General features: G+C 43.3%; 1 protein-coding gene across 4 annotated transcripts in view; it reads left to right on the plus strand.

The window, feature by feature from the left end:
- Positions 1 to 14,450, plus strand: part of ETV6 (ETS variant 6) — a 138,002-nt gene that overhangs the window by 42,802 nt on the left and 80,750 nt on the right. The window contains exons 1-2 of one of the 4 annotated variants that reach the window (XM_026090925.1): positions 2,994 to 3,078; positions 5,895 to 5,951. The exons of 1 other annotated variant lie outside the window; for it this stretch is intronic. Coding sequence is in view for 2 of the 3 variants with exons in the window: in XM_026090923.1 (XP_025946708.1) it covers positions 2,949 to 3,078 (130 nt within the window). In the remaining variant the exon portion in view is untranslated. Of the gene's footprint in view, positions 1 to 2,948; positions 3,079 to 5,894; positions 5,952 to 14,450 lie in introns of those variants that run through there. 2 more of the 4 variants (XM_026090923.1, XM_026090924.1) reach the window with 2 other exon arrangements.

Consider the following 14,450-nt stretch of genomic DNA (forward strand, 5'->3'; position numbering starts at 1 on the left):
GAAATCTGGCCAGGACAGTTAGAAGGGCTGCTCTTGCAGGATGCACTTGTTAAGTCTGTTGCCCTGGAGAGGCACATGCTGTCCTTTTTCAAGACAGCTCTGAAATTGCTTAGCTCATTTGAGCTTTGCTCTTTCTGTAACTCAGGTTGCCTGTGTGTCTAATAAAAAGAAAAAAGCTTACCTAATGTCTGCAAATTGCTTTGATATTTAGGTTAAAAGTGGTGAAAAATGCAGAATTCATAAGGGAGGACATTTTCAAAGGCACAAATGAGAGCCGGGTACCTAATTCCCCTCTGTGCCTTGTAAAATGTGAATCAGTAGTATTTGCAGAACACGTCTTATTGTGGACACCTAAGGCATGTGGAAAAAACAACTGGGACAAAATGAGCAAGTCTGCGTTTTCACAACTTCTTTTCGTTTACTACTGTCCTGATCTTACGAGTACTAGGAAACAATGAATCAGGTATTTTTATTTATAACAAGAAATCTCAGTGAAACTGTCTTGGTATAAATCAGGTTATTGCATGCCTTTAGGAAGTTAATCTGTGCTGAGAGAGGCAGCAGATACTTGAAGCATTATATCTTGGTTTGATACAGCACCTCCTGGGTGCCGAGGGTAGTGCGTTGGCTTCTGAATTGGGTTTCATATGCTGCTTACGCTTTCCTCCTACTGCTGGCCAGGGAGAAGGCTCTTTGAAGCCACTTTGTGCTCATCCTTGCAGCGGTGATTCAGTATTTCTGTTGGCATGAAATGGGGCCTGAAGCTGGACTGCACCCTGCGCTCTTGCGGGGAAGAAGGGCTTCAGGTCCTCCATCTGTCTTCTAGCGCCTGTTTGCAGCAGCAGGCATCTCTGTGGCTATGTTTCAGAAGTGTTCCTCTTTTTATAAATATCTCATTCAATACACAAAATGAGCAGCTGCAGTGTGGTTCGATTATCTGAGCTGTGGATTGCAGCAGAAAGCACTAGGAAGTGGCTGGTCTTGTTGCTAGTCAGGAATACATGCAGCAGTGATGCAGAGGTGCAAATTGCCCGTGAGACTGCCGAATTTGCTCTGAGCACAGAGAGGTGGCCCACACTGGAACATGAAGCACAGAGTCAGCCATTTCGGGGCAGGGAATGAATTGCATAAATTGAAAGCAGAATGTTTTATAGCTCCACAGGTGTATTTTTCACCATATCTCAATGAATATCCCTGCTTTTTAATTAGAAAAGCTAAATTTATATTACCTAATGGATTACTGTTACCCGGACAATGATGAGTGGAAGCTGAGTGGATACAATAATATGTTAAAGGGCATTGTGGGAGGTTAAAAGAGAAAGGAGCAAAAAAATTTCTGATTAAAAAATACTGAATTGAGAGCCACAGAGACTGTACTCACAGAAGAGCAGCACAGTGGTGATGGAGTGAACTGGTCTTGTCTTCCCACTCTGTGGGACCCAGAGCAGTTAGTGCTAAAGTGAACCATTTATTCTCCATGTGCCTTCAGTCCTCTCCTTTCTGCTGTGCCTGTCAGCAGGGGTGGTTACAGTATAACAGGGGAGAGTCCAGGTGTTGAGGCAAAACTTTGGATTCTGGGTGAGCTCCTGAGCGATTAGTGTGCATCAAGAGTTTTCGGCTTTACTGCGTTCAGTTGTTGTTTACTCATGCCGTACGGCTCTATCCTTCCTCATGCCAGTGGTTGGGGTGCTAGTGTTATATTCTACAAGTGCCTCTATCAGTGTCAGCCTGATTCCTTGTCACACTGCCGTGATAACGCTGGTTGTAATGGAAGTAATTACCTGCTCTTGCTCCAACGCTAAGTTGTTCTTTTCCATTTGCCAGAGATCAGGGTGAGCATGGGGAACTGTACCTATGCTTTTGTGCGAAAAACACTGAAGCGGAAGTGCTCCTTTTGCTTATGTCCATGCTGGTTGCACTGCCATCGTTAAATGTCAGCAGCACAGCTTTGGGAATAGCATGCTTTGCCTTCCCAGAAGCACACAATAATGATTTTTTATGCTCCTCCAAAATTGTGGCTATGTTTATTTACAAAGGGTATAATCTGTGTTGTGATTAGAGTATGTGCTTAGAATATGGAAGAATTTTCCCACTGGATCAGATGAATTTTCAGTCTTAAATTTCTTGGCGGACGTTTTCAGAAGTAAAAAACAAATGGTGACAATTATGAAACTAATGCAACATTTGCAAATTGCCCTTCAACTCTGACTGTCCTTGCTTAGCTGCTTTCTGTATGCTGACTTACTTGGTTGCAAGTTAAACTACTTCAAAGAAACTGCTAATAACTCATTTAGGCAAGAAGAAAAGTACTACATTACACAGTGATAAACAGAGTAGTTTTTAGTGATAGAGTATCATTTTCTTTAGTGAAGTCAGAACTAATTACCTGATGTCTGTAAAATGCTCTGAAGGTGTGAAGTGTTAAATACTTAATAATCATGCTCAGATCACGATGGTTTTGTTAGTATTCGGTCTCATGCTTTCAGGGCTCCGTGTAGTAAGTCGTACGCACACAGACAACAGGATTGCTGTCAGATTTTCACTGACACAAAACTCCCACAGTCTCCCCACTTGAATGTCACTTCCCTTTCCTCCCTCGGCAAGTTGCTGAGAAAACCCTTGGAAACTGACTGGACCTTTTGAAAATTAAAATCATCTCCTGGAAAGCTCTCTAGTCCCTGCCTGCAGCTCTGGGCTTGGAGCGCGCAGGGACATGAGCGTGGCCCCGGCCAAGCGAGCCAACAAGCGGCCGGACGGCGCCGTGTGCTGTGGCTCTCTGGGCAGCCCAGTGCACAGCTAGTGCTGCTCGCCCCCGCCGCGAATGCACGCTTCCTTCCTTCCGCCCACTTCCCCCTCTCTGGCTGCATTTCACACCTCTGCTCCAAAGTTCACGTTGTCCTCTTTCTCTTTCTCTCTCTCTTTCCCCCCCTCCCCTTTTCTTTTAACAGCAGGAAAGAATTTCGTACACACCTCCAGTGAGCCCGGTACCAAATTACACTTCCTCGTCACCACTACATGTCCCAGTGCCTCGAGCGATCAGGATGGAGGAAGACGCGATCCGCCTGCCGGCGCACCTGCGTGAGTGTCCGCGGGAAGGCTTAGGGCTGTCTGTCTGCTGGGGAAGCAGCGGGGTGGCGGGAGGGCACGGTTTATGGCACGGAGTGGGGAGGCCCCCTGGCTTTAGCCATTTCTCTTTTTCAAAGCTCTAGCTGTTTTGATTTTCTGAGCGTTCTTTTTGAACAAAGGAAATTACTCAGAAATACAGCGCAAACTTTTTCTGCCTCCTGGCTCTATAGATCTGGCTTGTTTTCCTGTGAAGGGGAGAAAGGCAGGGATTTCATTCTGACGGGAAGCGCGATGGCCCCATCCGCGTTGTAGGAATTGCTCAGTGCTGTGCTGTGGCACGAGGGCTGAGTTTCACAGACTGTGGCAAGTGGTTGTGCTGTGAGTATTTTTCAGGTTGCTTATGGGTCTCAGTATTAAATGCTCCTGGTGCCCAGACTCTTTGCTATGGAGCCTGTATGCTAACAGAGGCATACGGAGAGGCAGAGGAGGAAGAAGGAGCTCAGCTGCCTACAAAAGGATGCTGCAAAGGAGGAAAGGGCACATTGCTGATATTGGAACTAAAACTGGAGCTGAGGGCAAGGCGAGAGCCAGGCGCCTCCTTCCTGGGATGATTTAGTGTTTGAGGAATAGGAAAGGCCAAGGGCTGTTGGCCAGTGAGAGGTGAATTAGTGAGGCAGAATGGGGATGAGGAAGAGTGGAATTTTCCTTTTTAGAAAGGAAACAGTTCTGGTGTAAACTGAGAATTTTAAGTGAACTTTTGTCAGATGTCACATTCCTGTGTGACTTGTCATACAAGGAGCAACAGGGCTGGGGCAAATGTAGCTCTGTGTGGTGCTATCTGACAAATAGGTCTGGGATTTCAGAAGAGCAATGGTCTGTGAGGCAGTCTTCCTCTTAAAAAATGACCGTGTTTTATCATCGGGCGTTCTCATTCCTGTCCTCGGCTATCCTCCAGGCGCACTCCTTTTCTGGATGCAGACTGTTCTCCCAGCGTTGCTGTAATGCTGTGCTCCCTCCCTTGCTGGCTGGTGACCGAAACTGCCCTAAGGTCACTCTTTGCCCACAGGGCAGTCTGTGCAGTCCTGTTTTTGCCTGCTGCTGCCTCTTGCTCTCTTCTGCCTGTGCTGCCACATAGCCCAGGTTCTACCTTTGATGTGCTTTCCGATGTGAATGGGTAGCATTACTGCCTGGATCTGCCACTGCCTTGTTGTCCTGGAGTTCCCAGAAGCTGCTTGTCAGTGCTCGTGGCTGCTGGCCTGTTCCCCCAGCCCAGTGAGTACTTGCTGCCACAGTGCCTTTTTATGCTTCTGTCCAAAACTTAGACTAACAATCCAACACAGAAGCAGTTTCTCTCCTCTCTATGGGTTTCAGCCCCAGAGACGTTTTTTCCCCCTCATCACTTTAGTTAGTATTGAAGAAATTCATCTTTCCTTTTACTTCTGCTGTGGGAGCTACTGTCTGTCCTCTCCACAGCTAAGATCACTGCTGGTTTTCCACTTACTTATTGCCTTCCCAGCTGGATCTAACAAATGTACCAGATTAGATGGCAGAGGCCCTTTGTATGAAAGGGAAGGGGTACCATGTTACACTACCAACTTCCCTCCCATCAGCTGGCCAGCATGCTAGACAAAGTGCGAAGCTCAAAAAATTTCCTTCCAGTGAAAACTTTTTATGCAATGGTTTATAGGTGTGATTCAACCTTTTGCCTTGATTTTTTGACTGGCACTTCTTAAAATTTGCAAGGAGGCTTCCCTCCCAGTAATATTTCCACACCAGTCTGACTTGTGTAAAAACACAGAAGATTAATCATTAAACATCTGTGGAATATTCTTCCACAGCCCGTGTCTCAGATCATAAACAACATGGAGCACGTTCACATAGCCTTAGTAGTTGTAGTCCATGGCAGGATAATATTTGTAGCTCAGAATGTAATAATTATTGACCCAAATGTTGTCTCATTTAGAACAGCTTTCTAAACTGTACAGATTCATAGCTAGGGCAGAGAGACCGTTATGGATACCTAAAAAGATCTCTGGTATATCCTGAGTTACAGGACTTCACTCAGTAACTTCTGTGTTTAAGCCCATAAACTGCTTGAGCTACAGCATGTTACGCAGAAATATTTCTGCTCTTCATGTAAAGACTTCAGTGATGGGGAAGATATAAGGTCTCTAGATAGGTTCCTTTAATGCTTAATTATCCTCCCTATTTGCCTTTTTTAAGTGCCCTATTTATAGTTTGAATTAGTCAAGCTTCAGTTTCCAACTATTAGATCTCATTATCGCCTTTCCTGCTAAATATTGTCAAAAGACTACTCTTGATAAAGGTGCTTTTGGATAAAGTCACTTCTTAACCTTTTCTTGGCTAAACTGCATAGGCAGAGAGCTTCTTAAGCCTGTCAGTCTTTCTGTATAGCTTCCAGATTTCAAATTCTGTTTGTATCATCTCTTGTGAACTGTTCCCACTTCAAATGTCTTAAAGTGGGGACAACAAAACTGGAGATAGTATTCCAGGAATGGTCTTCCTAATATCAAGTACGGAAATAAATAAGCACCTTTTGGATCTCATATCATAAAGTTCAAGAGGTATGAACATGGGATTTTGCAATTTCTGCATGGACCCCCTATTTTTTTTTTTTTTAAGAGATGTGTCTCAAAGACAGCTTCAGACCTAAATCTGAACTGTCTTAAAAGTCAGGCAAAGTAGCTAAATCATAGTTCAGGCTGTGGTACTTTGTATGAAGATTGGGTCTAGATCCCCAAAGTCTGAGGGTTTTTAAATCTGAGATTTTGTTTGGTTCTGGCCTTACTTTGTTTTTTGTTGATTAGGTGAAGCCTAATAACCGCCCTCAACCCTCACTCACTCCAGTGCAACAGGGAGATGCGGTAAGTTTTTGCAGCCATGCACAGGGCTGATGGCCGAGCAGCCTCCAGTCAGTCTCTCTTTCCATGACATTCTGAGGGCATTTACTGAAACAAAGGTGGAGTTCAGGCCTGAACCTTACCTTTTCATTTCTGCTGACTCGCAAGTTCCAGAGCTATGCTATAGACAGATGTAACTGAAAGCAGTGGTCGGCCCAAGCCTTCTGGTGGCAATTGAATACAGTGGAAGAAGGTAGAACTAGGAACATGTTCCTGATAAATGTGAAGTGGGCTCTGTGGATTCAGACCATGTTTTATTCCTTCCTATTAGAAATTTCACTGTTTCTCATGTTTTAAGAGCACTCTAAAGGTGATAATAGTCAATAGTATCAGGACAATTAGTAGAACAATTTCCTTTCCTGTAATAAATCATTCCTCACTGTTTGATGGGCAAATGGGTCTCAGCTATGCCAAACTGATTTGATCCAGAGACTGGAAAAAATGAGAAATGCGAAGATTAAGAGAGTGGGATGCAGATCCCTCTTTACTATAAGCATACAGAGCACTCCTCCTTCTCTGTGGTCGGTATAGAGAGAACCTCCTCTTTCTGGTGGTGATGTGAAGACACTTTTCCCCTTCACACACTTTCTTGTTTTAAAACTGCTTTGATCCCAGCCTGCCCTACTCCTGTAGTATAGAAGTATAATGTAATCAATCATAACTTTAGAGGTCTGGGATAATGAGGGTCATTTTATGATAACGCACACCTTTCTCTGATACTGTACTTCTCTGTAAGGGACTTTTGCCCTGTACTTATAAACATACTCATCCGCTGCTTCCCTAGTAACTCAGTACTGGGGTGTTGTAAATAAGTTATCAGCTGGGAGCTGGAGAACGTTTTCCCCTGTTTCAGGTATATAGTCAGAAAGCATAGTGATTTTGAGTTTGCTTCTTGTCCCTGGTATGTACGTTGTGTTAGCTCTGCAGCATATCTGATCTCCACCAGACTGCACTAACATCAGGTAGGGCATTTGGGAACTTGAGGTGGTGGTGGAGGTTCAGGAGAAGCAAGCTCAGCTCTCACACAAGGCTCTGCCCTTGGTGCCTTCTGTGACCTTGGATATTTTGTCTTGGTTTCTCCACTGTAAAATGAAAATAACAGGAGGGTAAAGACTCTTAAATGTTGCAAAGATAAGTTAAGTGACTGCCCAGATATTGTGATAATGAAGAATGCAGAAATAGTTGGAAGCCCTAAAACTATTTGCATACCGCTTTTCTCTGAGAAAACTTATTCCATACTATTGCAGGGAGAAAGCTCTCTATTTTTCGCTAAAAACAACCTTTTTGTCTGGCCTGGTACAATGTCACTGATTACTCATTTGGTGCTTTAGCCAATAACTTGTGGTAAAAAGTTCTTGGAACTGGATAGCAGGTACAACATTTAAAAGAGATGACTATGAGAACCCTTCCCTGTGCCTATTAGTATGCACTGAATCAGAGGGAAAAGTTTTTTTTGTAATATGCAAGATGAAAATAAGGTATTTTGCTCTCTCCTACAACAGCAACTGTAATTATGTGCTAAAGACTCCAAGATTTTCTTTCTGCCTCTTTGAATGTAAAGCTTTGTCAACAAGAGAGAGAGAAATATCAGCGCTGAGAAAGGCTCGTTGCCTGCTCTGGTCCCTGCCCTTGCCTGTGCAGCAGTGTTCTACCTTACGTGCTTCTGTCTCTTTGTGCAGTCTGATTTTTATCTCCAAGGACATCTTCCCTTGGGACTGTGTGTGTGTCTTGTGCAGGGAGATGGACACTGTTTCACAGGCAAAGATTTCACAGTGTTTTCTACTGATATAACTGTGAACAAGAGTTCATTTCTTCCTCTTACCTAATTTGTCTGTCTTTAATGTTGGCATCCTTCATATGCCTGCAGCCCGTTGTCGTAGCAAGGCATGTTGTATGTACTTTCCTGTATGCATCAACCAGTTACTCTGGGCAGCAACTAACTTTTCTTGCTGTTGCTTTTCTTTGAATCCCCAACAGCCCGCACTGATGTTCAGAATAAAATGACATGATCTAGATGCTTGTGTACCTGCAACACTTCACAGGGGAGACTTTTGCATCAGGAATGCAGTGCTGTCATCTTCTTGACTGCACTCGCTTTTTTTTGGTAGTGGTGGTGGGGAAAGGTAAGGACCTATCTGTAAAATTGTTTGAGTAGTTGCAGCTTCCTGTTATTTCGAATGTAAGCTTAGGCTCTGCTCTTTGGTTTCCAGTCCAGGATACTTTCCAAGCTGCAGCTGATTTTGATGAACTTCAGAGCATCCAGACCTGGTCACATACAACTAGTCAGATCACTTGCTTTATCTCAATGTCTCTGGGTCCCTTGTAATTACTGTCTGTTCCACTGCCACTGTTATGAGGACAGAAGGGAATTTTGTTTAATTTTCTACAATGATTATATTAAAGAAGGGCTTTCACTTTTAGTGGGTGCTTCATAGGCATATTTCTACCTGCCTATTTATATCGATATTTGATATTCTGACTCAATGGAAACCAATACAGTGGCTCTATATTGGTTCTACATCTTTATGAGCTTAGCTGTACCACCCTCTGGAAAGAAGCCCTTCGTGAAACCTGTAAGTCTGCATATAAGCAGTATGGCAGCGCAAGCTGTTGAAGGACTGCTCAACTGGGCAGGTTCTTTAAGGTAAGGCATTTAGCAGAGCTGAAAACAGTTCATGGTGTTTCTTGCTCCTGATCATGCGTTGTTGCTTATATGCATCATTTTGGTTTTAAGGGCAACTGTTTTCATTTTTTTTAAAGGAATGCAGGAAACAAGAGAAGGAGGAGGTGACAACAACACTGTCACGGTTGCCAAGGATCCATTCTTTCTGTATACTGTCTATTAATTACGCTACTCCTTTTATTAATCCTTTGGCACCTGTTAATTATTCTACAATTTTGACTAGCAGCTGGAAAAGCCACTTCCAAGCATTAAGCATATTGTTATTTAGTTACTAGAATATTCAATGCATTGAGCTGCCAGTATGTAGTGAGACGGGGAAAAAAAGCCCTTCACCCTAAGCCACATTTAGAGCAGTGAGCAATAAAAATATTTGCTTTGGAAGGATCTTTGTGGAACAAAACTGACTGATGCACATACAGGGAAAATAAAATAAAAGCTGCATAAGACAAAGGAAGTGTGAGAGATGGCCAGAATGTTAAATTAGTGACTGAGACTAATCCTAGTCCCACTGAAATGAGTGATTAAATTCTCACTGATTTTTAGCGGGATCTGGAGTGTCCTCTTTCTCAGATGATTGCCTTCTTCCAGACCCTTTTTTGCTCTTCTCTGACAGTCTGGCCACTTCAACCTTATTCCTCCCTCTTACTGTCTTTCATATATTTACCATTTCCTCCTAATCTCCTTTTTACCTTACGCTTCATTTTCTCTTTGGAAAACTAATTCTTTCCTGACCAACCCCTATCCACTGAGAAGAGGAAAAAAAATCAAATTAGAACAGTGGTGCTGTATGCTACTGCCCAGTGGTACTACTCAGTTGTTTGCTCTGTATGTTGCATCTTCTTCTCCCATCATGGACTTTTCTTGCACGTTTAGATTGTGAGCTACTGAGGGTATGGCCAATCTGTTCACTCTGTATAGGAGTGCCTACCATAGCAGGGCATGTTCCTTTTGTGGTCTATAGGCACAATTTGCAATTTTTAATAATTTATTGACAAGCTGGCTGGACTGCAAAATCCTAAGTAGCCATCCTGTCAGCCTTGGTGATTTGTTTTGGTCAGTGCTAGTGAAGTGACTGGGCCTGGCTCCTTTAGGATTATGATTATGGATTACATCTAGTTGTTAGGTTAGGTGGATGGGATGAACAAGGGAGACATTGGTTATATCTACCTACCTCTTACCTGTTCCTGGCCTGTTCCAAAGGCAGCCTGAAGTGTTCATCTGAGTTTAGCTCATCTACAGATTTTAGCAATTTGTATGGGTGGTAAGCATGGTCTCAGATTCTCTTGCCCCATGGCCGGCCATGTAGATGTGGCTATTCTACTTGAAAGAACTTCATCCAGAACATGTTGGCTTGGGTAGAGTAGAACGTCATTGCTGATCCAGTTGGGAAAAGCTGTGCCCTTTAAATGGAAATGCTTTTAATTTTTCTGGGCATGGTCTTTGCTCATCACCTGTGGGGAACGTAGCTCCTTCTTACAAGGTCTGCCTCAGGGCCCAGCTAGTTGTGTTACCCCTGATGTAAACAGCTGATGACTTAATTCCTAAATTTTTTAGCCCCTTACTGCTGTCTGGTCACTGTGGCAGAGGCATCCATATTAAGTGAGAAAAATCTGTTGCAAAGGGTTGGTGTTCTGAGCTGGTTTCTGCTTCTTGAGGGAGTGTTTGGGAGAACAGTACTTTTTTTTTTTTTTCCTACTCGATTGTTATCCAGACCTAGTTAATGCCATGGTTTCCTGGACTGACAACAAGATCCTTCCCGTCCCAGTGGGAACTTCTGAAGCAGCACAGTGGTGGCCAGGGGAGAGACCTGTATCTCAGGGCCTGGAGAACTTGCAGTGTAGCAGTCCCAGTGGTACTAAGCCAGTCTGTTATACTCCTGGAAAGCCTCGCTGCAGGGTTTTCTGTCTTCAAAACACAGACTCACCTCTGCTCAGAGGGGAAAGGGAGCAATGTCACTTTAATGTGTGATTCAAGCCCATCCCTTGTGGAATTCCCCTGAAAAGTGTGGGGAGGAATAAGAAGCAAAAGCAGCAGGACATTTATGGCATTGCTGGGTTTGAAGCATTTTTAGCTTTGTCTTAAAGGGACTCTGTCAAGATCAGTGAGCCTAAAATGAGCTTGCTTTTCTCTTTCCATTCCCAAATGTGTCTGTTTGATTTTTACATTTGTGTTTTATGTTACAAATGCTTCCACTTTTTTTTAAGACATAAAATCACTGTAAAGAGCCCAATATTCATAAATAACCCTACAATTAAAGAAAATACAGAAGAGAAACTGCGAGTAAGCCATGACTAAGGAACTCAACAATAACAAACCATTGTGTGGCGAGCGCCTTGCAGCAAAACACAAAAGTGTTGCAGAAAACCCTGCAGAAACAACGTATCCTGCGTGCTGTGTCCACTCCTGTAATAAAAAACAGAGCTCAGCCACTGAATATATGAAGAGGATGCCACTGCCCAGCACTTAGAGGGGCCACATAATGTGTGAGAAGAAACCTATTGCAGTTTCAAAGTGCTGGGGATTGATGCAATGGGTCCCACACACGTGCACAGAGCAAGCAAGTATTTTATGCCCTTTCTGAGAGACTGGGTTTCCCTTTTGCTGTACTTGTATATCTTCTCTCCCTGGTGCTGGTACCCTTTCTGACACTTAGCATATGATGTGACAGAATCCCCATTAAACAGAGAAGTTTTTACACCTGTTTTACAGCTCCCCATTTTACTGCTGGAGCGGAAGGACTAAGTGAATTGCAAGTTAATTGAAGAAATTTTTGTTAATATGGATCCGTCCACTTTTGGAGGCCCAGTCCAACACCTTAGCTAAGAGACTCTTCTTCTCAGATCATTTTCCGGAGATACTTGCGAGGGTGGAAACACTCACTGCTTTGGGTGCTTGTGCAACATGTTTCTTTTATGGGATGAAGATGTTTGAACGGGGCAAGGCAGCGGTGGCAGGTGTGTTTGGTCACTGACCTTCCACTCTAGGTGTGGAACAGAAAAAGAGAATATTTGAAATCCCCCCCCACCCCGAGGTCCCACTTCTGCTCATAAACAGGTATTAACAACTCCTGTTAAGGTAGTTAGGCTTGTACACCCTATCTAAGGAAAAAAGCCCTCTGTGCTTATAGCAGATGTGACCAACTCCTCATGTAAGCTTGTCTTTGTGCCGGACTAGCACAGTGCTATTAATATAGCAGTGACCTGCATTTAAGAACTTAAGAATTACTCATATATTTAATAGAAATACAGTTTGTGATATTGCAAGTTATTAAACAGTCGCCATTGATTGGCTTTTGAGAGTCAAAGCATTAGAATACTTGCTCAGCTCCAAATCTCTGGTTAGGAGTCTTTGCACACAAAAATTGTACCCTGGGAATAGTTGTGAGCATCCTGCTTTATATACTGCATGTGCCTGTCTGGTTTTGATTTCCATATACTTCTGTACCCCACTGAAAAAAGTATCCACTCTGCACTGGCAGCAGGGTCAGGTAGCTCTATGGCAATTACACGGATGAGAAAATGAAGATGTTAATTTAAGCTGTTAAAATGACAGCTCCAACGTCTCCAATGATTAACCAACCTATCCTTCCTGCCTTTAGAGTGGGGTGTACTGCAATCAGGGGAGGGGTAGGATGAAGGACTCCTCCTATGGCCAAATCCTCAGGCTTGCCTGGTGTTGGGTGGCAGGCAGTGTCAGTCTTCCCGTTTGAGGATTTACTGAGCAGCTCCTTGTGGCTGCAGATTCTTTATCCGACTCTCATAATTACTTATAGTACCATATCACGCATGCTAGAAAAAAACAGACCTATCTCCTTGGGGAAAACAATATTTACCCATTTTCTGCATGGCCTTTGCTGTGACTTGCAGAAAGGATGGAACCCCAGTGCGGGCTTTTGGCATCTCTGTCTTCCTGCCTGAAGGAAAAGCAATAGTTTCACTGGCTTTTGGAGTATGCCTCCCTGTGCACACCTTGGGGGTGGAGAGGGCAGCAGTGAATTGGGGGACAGGAGTTCAGTTGTGACGGACTGATGCCATACTGAACACAGTAAAGGCCTGGTCTGAACAAGCCGGTCCTCCTCAGCGCTGTGAGAGTCAGCTCTTTGCCAGAGTGATAAATTTGGCTAATGCCTTCTGGTGAGGATAAGCTCTAGGAACATGCATGGTTGAGAGGAAAATACTGTAGTGCTGGTTATGAAAATGCACTATTTCAATGTCCTGGAGAAAAGGTTTATTTTCATAACTTACATGTTCTCAGCAGTCTCCCTCTTTCAGTTCTCTAGAAACATTCTTTTATGTTTCCCTCAGGTGTCTTAAAGCTTCTTGTTTGCAGAACAGACCTCCCGAAGGGGCTGTGACCTGGTCAGAGCACTGACTTTTTATTTTAAACCCACCAGCAGCAAAAAAACATGGAATATTTTTGAAGGGAAATTTCCTTTTTGGGTTTTTGTGTCTCTGAAAGAATTTCCGATGTAGGCAGACAGTAATTCCCAACTACATGCTTCCTGATAAGGAAGCAGCTCCAATAAATGCAGCTATAAATAGCTACCTTATATTTTCTAAAAACGTAGAGAGATTTGTTTACCCTTTCTTTCAAACTGCTGAAAGAAAGGAACAGGTTAGGATCAGCATCTTAGGTTTGGCACCCATTGGCTCCCCAAATCCACCAATTAAGATTTTAATCTGGATCTAGTCACGGTGACTCAAGTTTTATTCTTTCAAGACAATACATTGAATTATATAAAGTTTAGATGTCTGTTTATTTCTGCTTGTCTTTCTCATAAAAGAAAAAAAAACCCTACTATTTTATATGATAAACATTATAAACTACATTTGCCTTCCTCATGAGTAAATGTTACCCCCCCTTAAGCAGAATTCATAATGTTTTTGCTGTGCGCCTGCATTTTAGTGCTTCGCTCTCTATATATAGTTTGTTAAGGTGCTTTGTCATCTCAGAAGTAGCATGATCTTTAACTGCTTTTTTTTACATTTACTATGGATGTGCTCATAGTAGATTCATACTTAGACATTAAATTTATAGTAAGTTGCTGGAACAATTTTGTGCTATTAGTTTTTAAACCTTCAGAATTTTCTGTATTATCTTCCCCTTTTTTTCTGGTTCCTCTTCATGTATTTTTAATTTTAGGTCTCTGATTTTGGATTTCCCTTACTAGTCCTGCTTTTCATGGTTCTTTTAAGTAGTTCTTTTAACAATACCAACAAATAATTCTTTACCCACGCAAAAATTAGAGAGATGAGTAAATTGGGTGCAATGGATAGTGTGAAAACTCTGTTTCATCTTAGATTTCAGGCCAACTGTGCCTGTCTTTCAGATTATAATTGAAAATTTGTACATGTGTCCACAAGTTTGATTGTTTTATAGGAGATGAATCCACCTAATAAATTCCCTTCATCAGCAGTTCGATCTTAGCATTGGACTCTGTGCTACAGCAGGGACGACTTCGCTGCGCCTGCTTGTGCGCAGAAATGTCATGTGCAGCTGCTAAGGGACAGGTATTTCTAGCAAAGTCTGGAAACTTATCTGTGAAACTACTTCTTCATGACATTCAGCCTGGGAAGAACCTCTTCTTTCTGCTGTGAGCTTGCTCCCTTGTTCTGACCGTAGCGGAGTGCCGTCTCCCCAGGGCCATTCCCACCGTGCGCAGCAACTGCTCCACGCAACGCAGTCGAAGCCCCAGGAAGGGCAAAGGCGCAACTTTTCCTGGGTCTCCCTCTCCTCCTCCTCCCCCTTTCTCTTCCCAGCAATTTCACGGCATCTCGTGA

This window comes from Apteryx rowi, unplaced genomic scaffold (assembly GCF_003343035.1).
Source record: "Apteryx rowi isolate R43461 unplaced genomic scaffold, aptRow1 scaffold_882, whole genome shotgun sequence".
Lineage (NCBI taxonomy): Eukaryota > Metazoa > Chordata > Aves > Apterygiformes > Apterygidae > Apteryx > Apteryx rowi.